At 31.2% G+C, this 20,947-nt stretch overlaps 2 protein-coding genes across 2 annotated transcripts; both read right to left on the reverse strand.

The window, feature by feature from the left end:
- Nucleotides 1-803: 803 nt before the first annotated feature.
- On the reverse strand, nt 804-4,335 carry LOC111701510 (nuclear pore complex protein NUP98A; the record flags this gene model as incomplete). Its single annotated transcript, XM_023472812.1, has 3 exons — nt 4,229-4,335; nt 3,155-3,234; nt 804-1,177 (listed from the first exon to the last, which is right to left on the reverse strand). Coding segments are annotated over exons 2-3 (445 nt in total), but the record flags the coding sequence as incomplete, so codon positions are not given.
- Nucleotides 4,336-13,385: 9,050 nt separating this feature from the next.
- On the reverse strand, nt 13,386-18,324 carry LOC111701539 (uncharacterized). Its single transcript, XM_023472863.1, has 3 exons — nt 18,256-18,324; nt 16,631-16,768; nt 13,386-15,519 (listed from the first exon to the last, which is right to left on the reverse strand). Exons 1-3 carry the CDS (start codon nt 18,313-18,315, stop codon nt 14,653-14,655), a joined length of 1,065 nt encoding a protein of 354 aa, XP_023328631.1. The 5' UTR covers nt 18,316-18,324; the 3' UTR covers nt 13,386-14,652.
- Between the last annotated feature and the right edge of the window lie 2,623 nt (nt 18,325-20,947).

Here is a 20,947-nt window from a genome sequence, read left to right on the forward strand (position 1 = left end):
AAACCGACACCCATCCGTTTTGAGGAGAGACGGATTCAGGGTCTTTTCGGTCTAAAAACGACTCTTTTATTAGTACTAAAACAGAGTCGGACCGGCGCCAGTTTTTGGGGTCGTGCGGGTCGTTTTCAGACTCTAAAACAGGGTCGTTTGTTCTATGCGGGTATATCTATGAAAATGTCTATCTATGAAATGTCTATATATGAAATGTCTATCTATGAAATGTCTATCAATAGAAAGTATATATATGAAATGTCTATCTATGAAATGTCTATCAATAGAAATGTCTATCTATGAAATGTCTATCTATTGAATGTCTATCTATCAAATGTCTCTTTATAAAATGTCCTAACACCCTAAAAACAAATATTGTCATTGCTATAAAGGATATATCACCAATATACTTAGACATGAAAGTAAACACTAGACATTAATTGCAACAACGCTTGCCGACAATATATTAAATTGATAAATGTTTAGAGGGCTTTCAGAGTAATTTCACCCCTCCATGCTATACTAGCAATGCCCGATTCACAACGGTACCCTTGAAACCTTTATCTGATCAATGATATGAAGGATATTGTCGTTTTCCTTAGTTTAAAAGAAATGCGCAAGCCACTTTTGTAGAGAAAGCCAAATTAAATATAATCAATTTTCCAAATTATAAACATGGATTTCTTATTCATATTGAATTAGACAACACTTTTAAGTGTACTTCTGTGAATCGGGCATTGTAACCTTTGCATGCAGGGTCACTTAAAATAACACGTACAGTCCCTTTAAAAGGGTTTACAAAGCAGGTGTACCTGAGAATCCTATATCTGGTGCACCTGAGAATCCTATATCTGGTGTACCTGAGAATCCTATATCTGGTGTACCTGAGAATCCTATATCTGGTGTACCTGAGAATCCTATATCTGGTGTACCTGAGAATCCTATATCTGGTGTACCTGAGAATCCTATATCTGCTGTACCGGAGAATCCTATATCTTCTGAACCTGAGAATCCTATATCTGCTGTACCTGAGAATCCTATATCTGCTGTACCTGAGAATCCTATATCTGCTGTACCTGAGAATCCTATATCCGGTGTACCTGAAAATCCTATATCTGCCCAGAGGAAATGCTTCCTTGACTTGATGCTACTCATCTGCTCATACAGATATTCTCCAACCAGGAACCTGCAATATAATACAATGGTAGGCGATTATATCAATACAAGGAAGGCGACTTTAGATGTTAATTTTGGTTTATATCAAGCTGTTAAACAGCATGGATTCACAAACATGGAAACAAAGAGAAGCGTTCAGTTAAAAACGCTTCTCTTTCATTACTAGTAAACTTGTAATAACAATCAAAACTTAAGTAAAAAAGTCGTCTTCATAGTATTGATATAATCGCCTACGTTTTTATGTTTCAGCTACGAAGTCAAAAAGTCAGTAATCTCGCTTAAATTTGACATTTTCTTTAGGTCTAGAGTGAAGGGGTTTTGGTAAAAGCCATATCTGAATTCTGCAAGCTAAAGTTCTTTTTTAGTTTGAAATATTGAAAGTTTTTCAACAAGCAACTTATATATCTTTAAAGAGCTATCTATATATTAAAAGTCCAAAGAACTCTTTAGAATCTTTGTTGTAAAATTAAAACTAGGAGTTATGATGTAATAGAGTTTCAGCAGTAATTCTGCATTATTTGTAATAAATAATGGAGTGATGCTAAGATGTTAGAACACTAGATGATACAGCACTATCATTTTTATTTTATAATTATACAAACAATGCAGACCGATATAAATTGATATATTTAAACATTTTTTAAAAACTTTTATTAAGAAATAGAAAAAGATTGAATTACAAATTTCTGAAATTGTAACCTTTCAATTCAAAACTTGCATATGTGCGTGCCACGTCCGGTTTATGGTCTCACGCTATCAAGCAAAAATACGAGATTTTGCCAATTATTTCTTAAAAAGCAAAGCTAACTTTATTGTGCGAAAGTGTACATGTACATAGCTACAGAAAATGTGCATGTAAATTAGGTACAGAAAGTGTACATGTAAATAGCTACAGAAAGTGTACATGTAAATAGCTACAGAAAATGTACATGTAAATAGCTACAGAAAATGTACATGTAAATAGCTACAGAAAATGTACATGTAAATAGCTACAGAAAATGTACATGTAAATAGCTACAGAAAATGTACATGTAAATAGCTACAGAAAATGTACATGTAAATAGCTACAGAAAGTGTACATGTAAATAGCTACAGAAAATCATAAGTGAGTTAGAGCGGTAAAATCTAAGCCCAAGGCATTGCGACACTTTAAGCTCGACCCTGTCCTAAAAATTACTGAGACTGTTTATAAGCAGGGTCAGATTTATGTGAAGTGTACATCACTTTCGTTATGTATCAATATATGTAGCTATATATGTAATTATAAAGTAGTAATCTTTGTTTTTATGGATGTTCGATCATAACTCAAGAACCTGTGGGCTTATTTTTATTTTGATGAAATCGGTAGATACGAGCTAGTTTAGAAGTTCCAAGTTGATTGGGTTGACTAGGCAAAGTTCTCAAGATAGTTATTTAACGAATTTTTAATAAATCAAGATATATGACAAAGTTTTAGAAAAAGAAAGTATCTGTCAGCAGTTTCTAAAATTATGATGATCAGCTCTTTCTAAACTTCATTTCTAATTCTTATTTCTTTTTGTTTTCCAACTTGTATTTTAAGAAGCTGTCGATATCATTTCAAGCGACTCATTTCTCACAACGGTGACCTGCGAATTTTAGCAGCAGAAACATGGAAGAAAAATAATTGAGTTTTTTTGCAACAAACTCTGTTTTTCTTATCCCTATATCTAGTTGCAAACCTTAGGTATTACAAATCATGGATTCTGTTAGATCAAATAATTCAATTTTGAAATATCAAAGTTTTACACCCACTCTCCACTAAAAGCTACTTTAATCTTTGTTCAGTGTTCTGCAAACTACCGCTGAACGCACCGAAAGTTCAGTTTAGGGTGCACCATCAGGTTGCAAATATATCGGCATTTTAAGATATGATTTTGCGGCAAAGACTCAATTGCTAAATCTCCTTTTAAAGGATTTTTTTGTGAATTTTTGATGTTTTCCCGCGTAAAGTGTAAAGTGTTATTACCCTATAGCTGCAAGGAACGCTATAACAGCCACAGTATTCCCCAGATTACAAGCAGTACTTGATCCATTCATGATGCACACCTACAAGTAAACAACAGTACACCTACAAGTAAACAACAGTACACCTACAAGTAAACAACAGTACACCTACAAGTAAACAACAGTGCACCTACAAGTAAACAACAGTACACGTACAAGTAAACAACAGTATATTTAGTAGAAAAAAAAACAAAGTATTCACATAGGTTCATCTGACTACAGGGTGTCCAAAACAAACAGAAACTTATTTAAAACCGGATTCCCAAATTAAGAACTTTTTTAAAATCTACGCGAAACAAAAAACAAAAATTAGATTTTTCTGAATTTTGAAAAGTTGCCAAAAAATATATTTTGTAAAATTTTGTATATTGTAATAAGAAAAAAAAATACTTGCACAGACAAAACATGGGTCAAAGCTATGAATCCAAAATGAAATAAGAAAAAAAATCAAGTTTGCTATAGAAAAACTTTGTAACAAAAAATAATTGTTCGTAAAAGTTCTATAAAAATTATGAAAAGTTAGGGTTCATAAATAGCAGAACTTACCACTAGAAAGTACAAAGTACAAATACAGGATAAAATAAATTTGTTAAACACGTTTAATTTATCAAAACCAAACAAATTTTATTTTTTGTTTAATGCAAACCAAATGCTTGAAATAAATCGTTATTCATATTTCGTGCAGAGATTTTTACAATAGATTTGAAGGGTAGAAAAGTAAATGAAGGTTGCAAAAAAAAAATTCCTACTTACAATAAAAAAGAATAAATCAAATTCTTCTTTCCGCCATTGCCTTACTTAGTTACTACAGAGTTACCCACAAAGCATAAGACTTTAGAGACGACTGTACGGAGTTTGTTTACTCCCTTTTCTGAAATTCAGAATTCCAAAACTGGTTTATTTCTGTGCTTAATCATTTAATAAACCATTAAATACTAATCAGAAGGTAGAGAACAAATATTAAGTTTATAGTGTTTTGGGTCGTCTTTCTTTACAGTCTCATCCTTTGAGTAAGGGTTTAAGGTTTAATTTTTACCTCTTTGTTTGTGGAATGGTGAAACTGCCATCCCTCGCTAGATATACAGCTGAATACAATAATAGCGCAAACCTACAATATAACAAAATAAGATTCATGAATACAATAATAGCGCAAACCTACAATATAACAAAATAAGATTCAAGAATACAATAATAGCGCAAACCTATACAATATAAGAAAATAAGATTCATGAATACAATAATAGCGCAACCCTACAATATATAAAAATAAGATTTAAGAATACAATAATAGCGCAAACCTACAATATAACAAAATAAGATTCATGAACACAATAATTCTAATGGGTTCTTATTTTTTTGAGGGATAAATAATTTTAAAAGAATTTAATATCTATTTTAACTCCAGACTGGTGGGAGATGCATTTTTTAAAATTTCAATCTTTATATTTTGCTTGACTGTTGGTATGTTTAAACCCAATTAACACCAAAACGGCTGAACCAATTAGGAACAATTTTTTTGTGGTATCTTATGACCCTTTGGCCCGTAAAAAAATAGCTCAAGAAAAATATAATTTGTTTAATGTTGTAAATCCACAAATGAAACCCGGAAATTCCTCAAGATGTCTCATTCTATTCCTGGCTTAAATGTTTAATCTCAGATTGAATTAATTCATAATTCAAATTATTTAATAATTCTAAATTATACAATATATTAGATCTTTATTCTAAAACAAAATCTCTCCTTCAAAATCTGATCTCTTCAAAACTTGAAATCTTTCCAGATTTAAAGTTTAAACACTTCAATAAACATTTTCATGATAATTTTAAATTATCCAAATTAAACCATCTGATGAATATTAGAATACACCTCTGATATAAAAATTAAAAACTGTCCAAAGAAAAAAGTCTTAAAAATTAAGAATGATTTTTAATTGAAAAATTTATAAATCCTTTATTGAAAATTATTATCCTTCAATGGATATCCTTTATCCTTCAATACAAAATTATAAATTTTTCAATTAAAATTATAAATCGTTCAATGAAAATTATAATTCCTTCAATGAAAATTATAAATTCTTCAATGAAAATTATTATCCTTAAATTAAAAATATAAATCCTTCAATACAAATTATAATTTTTTCAATTAAAATTATAAATTCTTCAATTAAAATTATAAGTTCTTCAATTAAAATTATAAATTCTTCAATTAAAATTATAAATTCTTCAATTAAAATTATTAATCCTTCAATGAAAATTATAAATCCTTCAATTAAAATTCTAAACCTTTCAATGAAAATCATGAACTCTTTAATAATGAAACATGTTAACTATGTATTAACTATCTATTTGTGTTTGAAATAAGTCTTCTCGAGTTTTGAGCGTTTAAATCCCTCCAATAGGAAACTGTCAATATAACTTTTATATTGTCAGCTTGTACTGGAGAAACTTCTAAATGGAATGGAGGATGAAAGTTCTAAATGGAAATAGTGGTTGAAATCGTAAATTTTCTGCTGGAATAAATATCCAAAGGGAAAACTTTCCGGCAGGAAGGAAATCTGAGCTGGGAACTTTTTAATGGGGGTTATCGGGATTAATGCTTGATCCACTCTTTTTCTTAATCTACAGATTAAATTATGCTTGTTCTCCTCTTGTTATAAATATCCAGATTAATTAAAAGATCGGGAGTAAGGATATCCCATTCTAAAGTTTTCAGCTCTGGATACTTTTATTCAAAAGGCATTTTAAGTTCTACAAAGTCAAGAAAAAATTGACAAAAATATTTCAGAGAAAAAAATATCTACAATTATGCATGCTTATTAGTTAAAGAGTTAAGAGTTATTTTAAATTACGTAGAAAGTGGCACTGTACAGTCCAAAAAAAAATTTTATATTCTCTCAATAAGATGTCAAGCATCACATGTTTTCTGGAATCATATGACAGAACTTAGACACCTGTCCTCAACAGTATTCGGAGCTTAGAAATCAATAAGAGAGTACCATAGCTTTCTCACCATAATCATTCACCAGCAATTAATATTTTTAATTGGGAATCATATTTGGTCCCTTTTTAACTGGTCTCGACATTAATTATTATATGTTGTAAAGATTATGCTCCACAAGTTAGGTTTTTTGTATTATGAATTATGTTTGCTATGAAAGAAGATAAATTGCTTCAACGTTTTATATAAATATTCTGCATAAAAATTCATAGCAATTAATAATATCGAATAGTTTATTATATGAAAAGGTTAAGACAAGGAAGATTTAAACCCCCTGCCCCTGGCAAAAAAAACATACAGGAATTATTATCGAGTAATAACTCTCGAATAATGTCGTCCTTTAGCGTTGAAAACTTATAAATAGTTCTAGAATAATGTCGTCTTTTAGCGTTGAAAACTTCTAAATGGTTCTAGAATAATGTCGTCTGTTAGCGTTGAAAACTTCTAAATAGTTCTAGAATAATGTCGTCTTTTAGCGTTGAAAACTTATAAATAGTTCTAGAATAATGTCGTCTTTTAGCGTTGAAAACTTATAAATAGTTCTAGAATAATGTCGTCTTTTAGCGTTGAAAACTTCTAAAACAATAAAGCAGAAGAGGAGGTTTCTGTTTGGCCATGTAGACATTTTGTAATTTTTATTTTCCTTATCTATAGTCGTACTTTAAATAAAACTTTCCTATTTGGGTACAACTACCAGAGGTGTTGTAACTGATAAATAAGGATTTGATTTTTTTTTTGATTAAGGGCCAAAAATCAAATTCTCAACTTTAGGATTTTTAAAATCAATAAATGCTTGATTTTACAATAAAGATGAATTTCGTCTATATATTTTTGAAAAAAATAAGAATTTGTGGGATTGGATAAGCAAATAATCAACATTTTTTATTACAAAAAATATGTCTGGCAAAAGAGTGTTTGCCTGCTAGAGGTGCGATATTTCGCGTTATTTGGGTAATCTTAGACGTTCTAACTTAAAATATTCGCAAATTATCTAATTTTTGATTTGACATTTGTACTTAGTTTGTAATCATCGTAAAAGTTAGCCCTGAAATAGAGAAGAGGAAGAAGCATTAAGACTTCCAAATGTACTGAAACTGGTATTAAAGTCGTCAAAATCCACTGTAATACGAAATCCAGTCAATTAGCTTCTTTGGTTTTCTGAGATATGAGTGATTTATTGATTTCTGGGTTAGGATGTATGGTCAGTTTATTAAAAAGTTTATTCTTATTATTGAAAAAATTTTAAGTTTCTTTGCGCCTTGCAAAAGTCCAGGAAAGTAGTTATTGAAACAAAATACCGAGGTTCAGGGGGGTAACCGCCAAAATACTATTGTTCCGGGAGGTAACCGCCTATATACCGGTTTTCAGGGAGGTAACCGTCAAAATACCGGTGTTCAGGGAGGTAACCGCCAAAATACCGGTGTTCAGGGAGGTAACCGCCAAAATACTGGTGTTCAGGGATGTAACCGCCAAAATACCGGTGTTCAGGGAGGTAACTGCCAAAATACCGATGTTCAGGGATGAACCGCCAAAATAACGATGTTAATGGAGGTAACCGCCAAGATACCGATGTTCAGGAGGTAACCGCCAAAAAGTTCTCTGAAAACAAATTTTCGGAAATAAAGTCCTAAATTTTGAGACTAAAAAAGTCCTGTGGAAAAAAAGTCTTTGAAATAAAAAGTTTCTGCAGAATTAGAGTCCTACCATTTTGAGACTTTTTTCTTGGACTTTTTTTCTGGTTCCAGTATGATTTTATACAAAAACGTCCCCGGAAAGAAGTCCTATTTTAGTAAATAATACATGGGAACAAAGGATGTTTACAACCATGACAAAAAAGGGCCAATTGATATTAAAATGCAGAAGCATAGAAAACGTCTTAGACTTGACCTCATGTTCACAAAACTCAGGACTTTTTTCTTGGTTTTTTTTTCTTCGGATTTATTTTCTTCAGGACTGATTTATTTCCTGAGACTTGATTGGCAGACCCCATACTATTTTAGGAAAAAAGATACGAGGAATTAAATTCAGAACTTTATTTCCAGTGACATTTTGTCCTAGGACTCCAGAAAATTATGACTTTTTTTACCAAAGTCTTAATTTCCAGGTATTCCAAAAACTTTTTTTCCGGTGACTTTCTTGCATAGATTCGTTCAGGGACCAACAACCTTCTTTGTTGCAAAATGTACATTGTACAAACAAGAAACCTTAGAATAAATTGTTAACAATAATATTGTATTTGTATTTTTAAATTTATAAAAAAATTTAAAGATCCGACATAAAATTGCACTGCAACAGATATATCTAACAACGCTAGTTAAATAAATTAAACCTGGGAAAAGTCATTTCAATTATTTTGAAGATGTAAAAATAATAATATAATAATTTTCTTTAATATTAGTTTTAATAAGATGGGCGAGAGGGGCGCGAAGCGTTCAGAAACGCAGATAACTGGCATTATGGACAGGGTGTCCCACATCATTTTTAGACCGTTTATAGATCTTAATTGTGATTTTCGAGACTAATCAGAAATCTAAAAAGAATGAAAAAACTAGGCTTTACTAGTTGCAGTGTTTATTTCTGTGTTCAAGCTTATAGATAATCTAATATAATATGGGACGCTTTTATACGTTAGAATCACATTTCCCATATTACACTTTCATTTCAGTTTTCTTGAACTATAACATTACTAATAGAACAGAGAGAATAACTAGTAAAAATATGTGTACATTAAACAGCTGAAAATATGTACACAGCTGTGTACAGTGTATAGTGTACATGCAATATATGCCAAGGAAGATTTACCGTTGGAACTACAGGGTGTCCCGCGAAACATTACATTTAATAAATAGTTATTTTTAGATAAACAAATCTTTTGCTTAGTTATATTTTATACTTTGAAATCAATTTAATATAACATGATTTGTGGGACACCATGTATTTACTCACAAAGTGTACTTCATCTTTTGGAGGAAATATAAACAAACTCAGTGCTCCTAGATAAATTAGCAATACAGATAGAACACTTGATGCAGTCGTCTTTTCAAGATTTAGGGGTTTTTCGTTCACAATAGCCCAAGCTGATGCTGAAGCCCAAAGGAGTTACACGCATGCCGCGTGAATATGACAAGACAGAGAGAGAGCATGCGCGTAACTCCTTTGCCTCAGGGTTATTGTGAACGAAAAACCATTTAACCTTGAAAAGACGACATCTAGTGTTATATCTGTATTGTTATTAATCAATGGCTCCTAAGATTGATATCTTATGAACTGGGCTACCAAACTATGGTTCATGGTTTTCAAACCATTTAATATGACATGATAATACAGTTTACATGGCAGTAACCTTTATTCAATCCCCAGGGCGCTATATTTAAAGATCTTGAAGCTGAAGGACAGTTTCAAAGCAAAGATATCTAGAAAAAATGAAGAAAAAAATGAACGAAAAAACAGATCTTAGGCTATCTTTAAATTCGTCATGGATATACAATTGTTTAAATACAGGGTTATCCACAAGGGATAAGACTGTAAAGACGACCTGAAACTCATATACTAAGACGATCCCAAAGTTAAATTATAAGTATTCTGCCTTACAAATACTCTTTTAATGGCTTATTTAACGATTTGGCGAAGAAAGCAACAAGTTTAAACTGCTGCAAGAAATCATAAATATAAGGAAACATATACTATAAATTCTGTACAGTCGTCTCTGAAGTTTCATCCTTTGTACAGTGAAACCCTTAAAAATGAATACATCGAAAGAATTCATCAAATGTCGTATTCTTCACTTTCTGATAATGGAATGTTGCAGATATTTAGATTTTTAATTAAATGATTATATAGAACTCCTTAAAACTGTTCCCGCATATTCATGGCTATTTATTTATTTTCGCAAATACTGAAATTTACGTAATATTGTATAAAACTCATTGAAAAATTGTCAAGACGACATTTGATAAATTCTTCCGATGTATTCGTTATTAAGGGCTTCACTGTAGGTAACCATGTAGTTTACTCCAAAAGTTAAACATGGAATTTTTTCCAGTTTCACAATTTGACATTTTCCTGTATTTTAATTTTTTCAGAAAATAAAAGGAATGAGAGATTATTAAAGTGCCTCACTTCAAATAATTATCAACTTATTATATCAAATAGTATATTTTAAACCACCCCTGCCCTTTTTAAAAGCTGTAGTTACGCCAACAGAAACGCCCACTTTTAATAGATACAGGATACCCAGAAAAATGAGCCCAAAGTTGATAAAATGACACTTTGATTCAAAGGTTGCAATCTCTCATAGCAAAATCTTTCAGCAAGCATTTTTCCAATTACTCCTTTTAAGCTTACACTAGAACAAGTAATTTTTAGTTATAAGAAGTACATTTCTAGGACTACAAAAAAGTATGATTGAGTTAGTAAGAAAAAAGGCGTTGCGACAGGGCAAAGTCGGCCCAGGCTTGAAAATTGATGCAACCTTTTACTGCATTTAATAAAAAATCCTTTTAAGTATCTCTGTTTAAATCTTCCATCAATTTTGTTTATGAATGTTTGAATACTATTTATAGAAACAGATGTTATAAACTATTAAATCATGTATCTAGTCTACTATCTACAGTGGTAACCAGCAAAATTTGGAATAGGAAGACGACAGCAATACTTAAACGAACACTGATGCATCTATTCTTGTTTACAAATTCCGCCCATAGAGAACTTATTTCAATATGTAGGCAGAGTATACGCAACTGCAATTAACTTTCCTTGCATTATAACCTTGGGTAGAATAAGCTTTTCAAAATGAAGTCCAGCTTGTTTTGTGTCTTTAAAAATTAACGAACATATTTTATCCAATGTACACGCCCGGTACAACTTACAGTAAGAACCAGAAAACTCTGGAATGTGAAGACGATTTTTAGACTCAAGTTATGACATTGAATAGTTTAATGGACAATGAGACACAGTAATTGTTCAGTGTAAACAGATTCATTTAACTTATATGGTGATTTAATAAAAACTATGGTAAAACTATTTGCTTTGTAACAACATCAAATACAAAAAAGTATTGCTTTAATGTCGTCTTCTTATTTCATAGTTTTCTGGTTCTCACTGTACATATATTTCAGCTGCAGTACTTGCCCTTGGAATTAAAAAAGTCGTGAATAATAGAGAGATGTTACTTTGTAACTGCTACTGGATACCGGCTACATTATATATTATTACTAAGACGCTCAGCTTTGTAAGTATATAGGAAATGCAGTCGTCACTTGTTTCCCATGTTTTTTGGATCACCCTGTATGTATATCTAAGACGTGACGGATATAAAGCTTTAGAAGAAACTGAACCAGCTTTAATATATTAGAATACAGCTGTATAGCTAGTATTAAAGATTATACACAACACATTTGTGAATTCTTTTCTATCTATCTATCTATCTATCTATCTATCTATCTATCTATCTATCTATCTATCTATCTATCTATCTATCTATCTATCTATCTATCTATCTATATATCTATCTATCTATCTATCTATCTATCTATCTATCTATCTATCTATCTATCTATCTATCTATCTATCTATCTACAGCGTGAGTCAAAAAAAAGTGTGATTTACGGCGCCTGGTGCAATAGTGTACCTTTTTTGTGCAACTCTTCTGTAAGGTGTTTATTTTAATATTTTTTGAAAATTATTTCTTTTTTTTTGGTCCAAAAAAAATCTGCGAGCATTTTTTTTTATCAAATCAAAGGTTTAGAAAAGCAAAATTTCTGTCCAAAAACATTATAACACTGCTAACCAAAATAACAGTGTTATTATAGTTATTCCATTATTTTAGTGCGTTATGGAAGATATTGTTGTTTCACGTTACACAAAAATAGTAGAAAGTCACATAAAAAGCTGTAATGACGAAATTTAAACACCGCATCACTCACCTCTGCCCCTTTAGTAAAAGTAAATTCAACCTATATGAAGCATAAAATCTGACCGCGTCAACCTTGTTGACGCGGTCCATAGAGCTGTCCATAGAGCTAGATACAGTACAAACTGGGACCGGAAAAGTTGACTCGGCTCGGAAATTCAAATGTACTACGGCTGCCCGTGGCATGCTCAAATTGATAATGCATCTCTTTTTCTATTAAGAAACTTATGTAAAGATATCAAATATATTTTATTTTTTTCTTCAAAATACTCAGAAAATGTTTAAAAATTGATTAAACCATAATTTATTTGGAGAAAAAAATAAAAATCAATGGTACACTAAATTTACCAACATTTGATATGGGAACATTCAGTTTTATACAGGGTGTCCCCTATCAATTCGGACTAATAAAGAGATCGTTTTCCATAAAAGACGATATTCTTTGGAGATGCGCTTACTAAGTTTTCAAAATATCTATCTATCTCANAAGCTACAAGTTTCAGAGTTTTATCTATAATGACGATGGATAAATTAATATCGTCGTCCAAAAAACGAGCCCGTTAATTAGTCCGATTTGATATGGGACACCCTGTAGTATGGAAAGAGAAAAAAACATCTCAGTATTTTAAATTGTTTACAATATATCAGTATGCACACTGCTTATTGTAGTGAACAATGCACATGATAACATTTACATAGGGTTACCAAATTTAAAACTGGGCCAAATTTTTAACGGGTTACCAAATTTAAAACTGGTTAACAAATTTAAAACTGGTTACACAATTTTTAACCCATTTCTGAACAATATCAAAATTTGTGTAATGTGTAAAATTACCTTAATTTTCACTTAACATTTTTATAATATTGCTAGGATTTTAGGGCGCTTCCCGAATCGCGCCCATCTTCTAATTAAATTGTGAACGTGTTCTTTTTGTTTACATTTTTAAACAAAGAAGAAAAAAATTTTGCGGATTTTTAAAAAAAAATTCGCGGATTTTCAAGAATTTAAATTTTTTAACAAAGAAGAAAAAAATTTTGCGGATTTTTAAAAAAAAATTCGCGGATTTTCAAGAATTTAAATTTTTTTTACAAAATTAAAAACCTGTAAAACACATTTTTTATCATTCATAAACCTTCCCTGTGGTCACGTGATGTCCCACAAAAAATTTTGCCCGATTGGTTCAGCCGTTTTGACGTTTATTGGATACAAACAAACAAACAGACAGACAAGCCAAATTTATATATAGATAGTCAGTAGAATCTTTGTGTCACCTTGTTCTTAAGTTAATTTAAAAAACATATATTTAAGTTTTAAACTTGTTAAAATTAAAGATTAAGCTTTAGTACATTAACTTATTCTAAACTGACAAGAACAGGAGCTGACTCATCAGCAGGTGGGTCGTCTTCCGTTCCACCCTCGCCGCCATTTTGTTGTTCAGCATCGCCACCATCTTTACTTTCCTCTACGGGAACAGCTGTTTCTTCATCAGGTGGCGGATTAAACTCAGCTATTTCAGTCTGCATGTGTAAAATGTTTTTGAGTAAAAATCCAAACTTTAGCGTGAAAACATATTATTTTACTATTATTTTTTTCCCTAAAATTTCTCAAAATTTAAACATCAAACGTCATGCAGAAAGTTAAGGTCGTTAACTCCAGTCTATAAGGAGTATTTAAACATCTTTACAAGCGTCTTGTTTTGTAAAGAAATTATTTACAACAATAATGGACAAAAATTATGAAATTAATATTTAATGATTAAGAAAATCAATGATGATAATTGCTAATTGGTTTTCATTATTGATGATAAAAAGAACCTGGCCATAGAAGTTTTTTTTTACAAATAATACATATACTACATATAATAAGTAAGAAAGAGACGTTTGGAAAAAATGCCTTATTGAAGTTTTACTTTTTTAAAGATTGGTGATAATTAAAATTTTGCTGAAAGTTTTTTATCTTGTGGTAGCACCTGCCAATAAAATCCCTTTTGTGGAGATCTTTTAAAAGTAAAAGAAAACTGTCAATATTACAAATATACTGTACATGCATTCACTGTATACTGTACACTGTAGTGTAATATAGTGTTATGTTGAAAATATTTCCTATTTCTCTTGTTAAAGAACCGAAGAACAAAAATGTTTTAAATTTCAAATATCTCTAATCACGGATAAATAGGCTTTTCTTATTCTTATACATGATATCAAACTAAAGGAGCTAAGAGGTTACGTAATTGAACCAATAATATTGCCTTAAGGAATTGAATCTTGGCCACAAACTCATATTTTTTAATCTCCATATCTTCGCAACCTGGTGGTATAAACTTTTGATATTTCAAACTTAGATGATTTGATCTAAATTATAATGCATAGTTTAAGAAGTATCTAAGATATGTGACATCGGGTTGCACAGAAGTATGGATTATGTTGTTGGTGTTTATGTCAAAAACTCATTTCCTTTGAAATTCTTTTTATAGTCATAGTTTGCAGTGATTTAAAAGTACAATGTTATTCACACAATAACGGTGACATGTCTTTTTAGTGACAGTAAAGTCTATTGATTGGAGGTATTTAACCAAGCAGAAATAACAGTAGTTGCTTGCTCAATATTAGTGTCAGATTGATTACTTCTATAGCTGGCATCAATTTCGTCCACGGCTTCGGAAATGACTTTTAAAGCTTCAGATGTGTCCAAAATCTCTTCTGGTTCAACTTTAAGAGGTTCAGATTCAACCTTTTCTGAGTTTTCAGATGCGTTATTTAAAACAGCATCAAGATCAGGTTTGTCAGTACTGACAATCGAAGACTTTTCCTCAGCTGCAAATACAGGGTGATCCAAATTAATCTCTGTTGATGGTAACAATTTGTCATCTGAGGGTAACAATTTGTCATCTGAGGGTAACAGTTTGTCATCTGAGGGTAACAATTTGTCATCTGAGGGTAACAATTTGTCTTCTGAGGGTAAAAATTTGTCATCTGAGGGTAACAGTTTGTCTTCTGAGAGTAACAATTTGTCATCTAAGGATTCTGTTGTGTCTGCATACGGTAACAATTTGTCAGCTAAGGGCAACACATTTTCGGTTGGAGGTAAAACTGTGTCTGCAGCAGGTAACATATTTTCAATTGACGGTATCAGCTTGACCTTTTCATTTTCCTTTTGATCAGGAACATTTTCTTGCTCAGAAGCATCAAGGTTTGGATGGTTTGAACTCTCTTCCTGGGAGCTTCTCGAGGAATTGGAATCATCTGAAGAAGCTTCGGAAGATGAGGAGGATCTGGTAGTTGATCCTGGAGGTGTAGTGATCAAGTTGTCGAACCTGTTTTCTATATCAGGAGTAATAATGTCTGAACCAGTTTCATCTTGATTATCAAAGTTTCTACTTCGTATAAGTTTAGTATGCATTCCTATCCGCTTTCCAACCTAGATGAGATCAATCTTAGCATTTTCTTCGAAATATCGAATTAACAAATGTTTTCGAAATGGTGAACATTCCGTTCGAAATTATGAAGATAATGTTAGGGATATAAATTACTTATACAATTTATTATGTCCCTAACACTATTTTCGTAATATTTACAGTGAGAACCAAAAAACTCTGAAATAATATGAATATGACTTTTAGAATCAAGTTGTAACTTTAAAAGTCCAATGAGCATGAGGCACAGCAGTTGTGCCGTGTAAACCGACCCTTTTCACTAAAACAGTGATTTTATAAGGGTCTAGTGACATCAAATAATGTCGTCTTCCTATTCCATGATTTTCTGGTCATTACTGTAACAAAATCTATGTAATTTCGAAATACTTTCAGTAGTTTGATATTATTAACAAACTGAGCTTTTTTTATTATAATGAAATGTATTTTTTTGAGGGGGGGGAGGAGGGCGGGCAGAAGTATTCCACCATTTTTTTATTTTTAAGGAATAGAGATAAGTTTAATTTAATTTTTCACAAGGTCTTACGTTTAAATAATTCATAAACTAATTTTGGTTTAGTTTTGTGACCTATTTAAACCTATACTTTTCTTTTTTAAATAATTAATTAAGCATTGTTAAGGCTATAAATTACCATTTTTTCATGAAAATAAATAATTCTGCCATTTTTTAAAAATATTTTCTTTAGAAAGCTAATTCAACGGGTGAAATATTATTTTCATTTGAACCATTTCATTTCTGAAATATAATTTAGTTTTAATAGGTCCAGATTGAAACGATAAGATTGAACTCATGAAATAATGTCAACTTAGCATTCAAAATTTGGAAGAGTTGGTATGATTTCAAGCAAACCTCCATTTAAAAATTGGGACATTTCCTCTATCACTGTAAACTCCAGTTTATTTAAAGTACTAGGACGACTTTTAAGCAGTTACAGCACGTGAACAGTACACATGAAGACTATATCAGGCAAAATGGGAAAGTACACCAAAAAGAATCAGAACCTCTACAAGGAGATTGTTTCTTCAAGTCACTTTTTTAACGAAACCACAAGAACGGACGTGACTTGAAATTACGCATACAGTCCCTTTAAGACTCACCAAAATGTCAGGAAGCCTCTCCGCAGATTCCCAAGTTCTTAAATATGTTCCATCTTCTTCTCCTTCTTTTTGCTTCTCTTCCTTCTTCACATTTTCCTCTTCTTTTCTTCCGGATATACTTGGGTTCTCTCCCTCACTCTGAAATTAGATGCACACAAAACCAAACCAAACCAAACAAAAACCAAAACCAACCAAAATGAATCAAATGTAGAAATGCACACTACTGCCATATTTGGCATTATGAATCCATCTTGGCAAAATTCGAAAATTATTTAAAATCTAAATTTCCTTATTTGTTTAGAAATGAAAATTGTTTATAAGATAAAATTCTAGTTTTTCTATTTTTTATTCTTTCGAAGGGTGTCCTAAAATGCTCTTTAGAAATATGCCAAGTTTAAAAAGTATTTTGAACACTATCGCTGATAACATGACTGTTGGTAAATAGTATTGAATGTCTTCTTCCATATGCTGTATTAAATATTAAAGACTTTTCGCTGTTTATTTTGCTAAAAAAATGTTTTACTCGAATATATTTTACTTTGAAATCAATTTTTCTATAATATGACTGCCTTGGGATATTTTTGTCATTCTTTGGTATCAAATGACTTTACAAATTATGGAAGAAGACATTTTAAACTATTCACCAACTGTCATGTTTCGTGGTACACCCTGTGCGTACGATACAGTGTACTGTACGTGGGACAAAAAGATAATGAAAAACAAAGAAACACACAATATGATTGAAATAGCTATTTTTACAGCAATACAAATGAAAAGTACACTTCAGCAAGACTTTTAAACTTCAAAGCATGTTCTGAATCTTTATGAACGTATTTATATTAAAAATCTTTTCAGAAGAAAAACTTTTTTTTATAAAATTACATTTATAAACATTTTTAATTTTCTTTAAACTTATCTTTTTTATCTAATCGCCATGAGGCTTCATAAGTTTAAAAGTAAATTCTTGCAATCATGTACATATTGTACACACGTTTCATAAACATTCTCAGACAAAAATATTGTCATTTCTCATAATCAAATTAAACTCATTTGGCAAAGTTTTCTGTCCTTTTTTTAGCCGCGAACAAACAATAGACAAGACAAATATGTAAGAAGAGACTATTGTTATAATAATCCTCCATTAAAAAGGTGTGAGTCCGATTCACAACAGTACCCTGTAAACTTTTATCTGATCAATAATGCAGAATATATTGACTTTATCTAGCTTGAAAAAGTTTTAATTAAAGATTAAAAAACCTCCATTGTTTCGAAAGCAAAAAAGCTTCTTGATCAGGTGAAGCTTTTGAGGACACCGAGGTAAATCAGACATGCCACTCTGTACACGGAGAGTTATTTGAAATTATGTCAACAATCTCTTTATGTGAATACCAAGATTAACATGAGCTTAGTGGTTCTGGTAAGGGCCAGGGGTTTATGTTTTTTATATTTGAAGGAATTACGGGAATTGGATATTTACACGCAAGTTTCTATCAATGTTTTTAGTGATATAAATCTTTAAGGATTACTTCACATGTGAGGGGGGGGATTTTTCAATAAAATATAAACCCCTGGATTCTTCCCAACATTACTAAGCTGTTTACAAAAAATCTCAAACCATATCTCACCACTGGTTTGTCGTCTTCCTCCGATGAATTGGTTTCCGGTATTGACCCACCACACCCCATTCTAGTGTCTAGATTATGATATATTTTTAAATGGAGTTTTTGTGAAAAATGAAAATTGATGTGAAATAAATCCGAATTTAATTCGTTATCGATTGGTTTTAATAAATAACTTCGTTACTGGAATGAGAAAAAAAAATTCTTTCCGGGTTTAGCTTTTGTACCGTCATCATCAAATTCTGATGATAAAAGATTGAAACTTATTAAACTAATTCTTTATTATTCAAAATAAAAGAATGTCGAATAAAAATCTTTTCTTTCCTTTAAAAGTGGAGCATAATGTTTTTGTTTAATTTAATATTTACATCTAAAAACCTTATCTTTTTCAAACTTAAAATTAAAATAGATTTAAAATATTGTGCCTCCAAGCTAGTTATCGTTAGGAATGGATCCTTTTCACTTTCACGATTGTTTCATTTTGAAAACGATAAAGAAAAAAAGAAAAGCAAAACTATCGTTTTTCGGTAAAAATTACAAACAATCGTTAAAAAAATAGATTTTCGTTTTTAAAAATGATCGTTTTTGAAAATGATCCTCAGTTTAGAACCATTAACAACGATCTTTAACGACCTTTTATAGAGAAAATACATATTTTTGTAGGAAAATCCGAGGTCAGGAAACTTTCAGGTTTTTTGTTTCGATAAAAAAATTTAAGACAACATTCATAACCTTATATATCTTTCTGAATTTTTTTTTCTTCATAAAACTCAGATTCATTAGCGACAATTTAAAAAAACTGTTGTTTAAAAAAGCAATCGTATTTCAAAAACGATCGTTTTTCGTTTTTAGAAATTTAAAAACGAGTGATCCATTCTAAAAACGATATTTTTTTTCAAAAAAGAAACAATCGTTTTTTGAAAAAAAAAATAAAAACGCAATAAAAAACGATCGTTTTTCGATCCTTTTTAAAAACGATTAACAACCTTACTTAAAGTAATCAAAATTTTTGGAATATTTTAGAAATCTAACGATGAAAACATGAAATCTGCGAAAATGTGTCCTAGAAGCGCCTCGCCTCCTGGGAGCCCTGATGTTTACAAAAGAGCTATTTCATTTAGTTGTTCGCATGCCGGATAATTTGTGTAAACTGTACAAGTTAACCTCTGAGGTTCTCGGGGTTTTTACCCTAAAATATTAATTATAATTAGAAAATAAACTCAACCTTTCGATAGAACCTTCACCATTCCACCCTACCGCCACCCCCCTTATTGACAACAAGAAGAAAAATTTGAACATAATTATTCACACTGGACTAACCAGGGCTAAATGTGATTCGTTTCTTTAACTTGAAATCAATTTCGTTTTGGTTTTGGTCTACAACTCAACAATCTTTAAACTTAATACGTAGTTGTCTACATTTTTTAATTAAAACGCATCCACCAACAATTGGCAAATTTTTGGAAAGATTTCTTAAATCTTTAAATTTAACTCAACGTGTTCAGTTGTACTGCTCTGGTTGCAACAGTCATACATACAGGATACATACATACAGGATACATACATACAGGATACATACATACAGGATACATACATACAGCTCATCTCTAATCAGAAATGAACAATTTTAACACCAAAATCCACGATCATTTAATACTCAAGATGACTCAAGTTCAGGGGCGGATACAGGATTTAAGTGAGGGGGGGGGGCAATATTTTTTAGGAACAAAAAATCGCGGCGCAGGCGAAAATTTTTTTTGACTTCAAAGACTCAAAAAGAGTTAAAATTAATGACTAAAGACTAAAAAACTAGATTTTTAACTTTTCACACATTATAGTTTATTAAGACAGATATTTTTCCTGTTTTGAACTAGGGTTTCTTTCCCTTAAGCATGCTATTGAAAAGCTATTCTGAAAATAGGAACAAAAATTCCAAATTCAGGGGAGGGCGAATGTCACCCCGCCACTCCCCTGTATCCGCCCCTGCTCAAGTTTGGTTTATAATTCTATATATATTATTACTTTACCAACCTAGGATGATCATTTTAGGTATTTTTACATCCTGGGTATAATAAGAAATTTTTTGAGAAGAAGTTTTTCTGTCTGATTCTTCTGATTCTAAACTTGCTAGTTTCTTAATTCAAATTAGAGCTAGGATGTATATGTATAGTATTCTTCATAAATAAATAAATAAACATAGATAGCTTATGTACGCAAAATCACCAAGAATTGTACAGTCCGCGAACTCATACTTCTAGGGGTCAAAGTGTAATTCAATGATAAGCGGGATGGTTTGGTGTTTTAATGGATTTTATAATAGAGTGTAAAGTAACTCCGGGAATGGAACTATTTGAACAGCAATATTTCAATGAGCAATTTATCATATTGACGAGAGCTGAAGAAGGACGTGAGAAGGACTAAACCAACTAAAATTTATCTCTACAGAACTCATGTACACCACAAGTACTCAATGACATAAGAACAGCCAATGTTCACAACCGACCTAGTTAATCTATATAATAGGAATATCTTTAAAACATCTCTGTACATTTATATCTTTCAAGATGAAAAATGTCGTCTTATGCACAATCTATCTTTATCTATGGTATTATAAATGTTATTTCTAGGGTCGACTACGAATGTAGCTAACTCAATTGGAAATATGAAAGAGAATAAAGTAAAAAAAATATAATTAAAA

The sequence above is a fragment of the Eurytemora carolleeae genome, unplaced genomic scaffold (genome assembly GCF_000591075.1).
Source record: "Eurytemora carolleeae unplaced genomic scaffold, Eaff_2.0 scaffold57, whole genome shotgun sequence".
NCBI classification, from domain to species: domain Eukaryota; kingdom Metazoa; phylum Arthropoda; class Copepoda; order Calanoida; family Temoridae; genus Eurytemora; species Eurytemora carolleeae.

Bases quoted from the DNA above. Each gene is read 5' to 3' on its own strand.
- LOC111701539 (XM_023472863.1), bottom strand. From the start codon at position 18,315: ATGGGGTGTGGTGGGTCAATACCGGAAACCAATTCATCGGAGGAAGAC. The intron at 16,769-18,255 runs GTGAGATATGGT...ATCTAATTTCAG, and splicing joins AGGAAGACGACAAACCAGTG to AGTGAGGGAGAGAACCCAAG. The intron at 15,520-16,630 runs GTGAGTCTTAAA...GATCTCATCTAG, and splicing joins AGAGGCTTCCTGACATTTTG to GTTGGAAAGCGGATAGGAAT.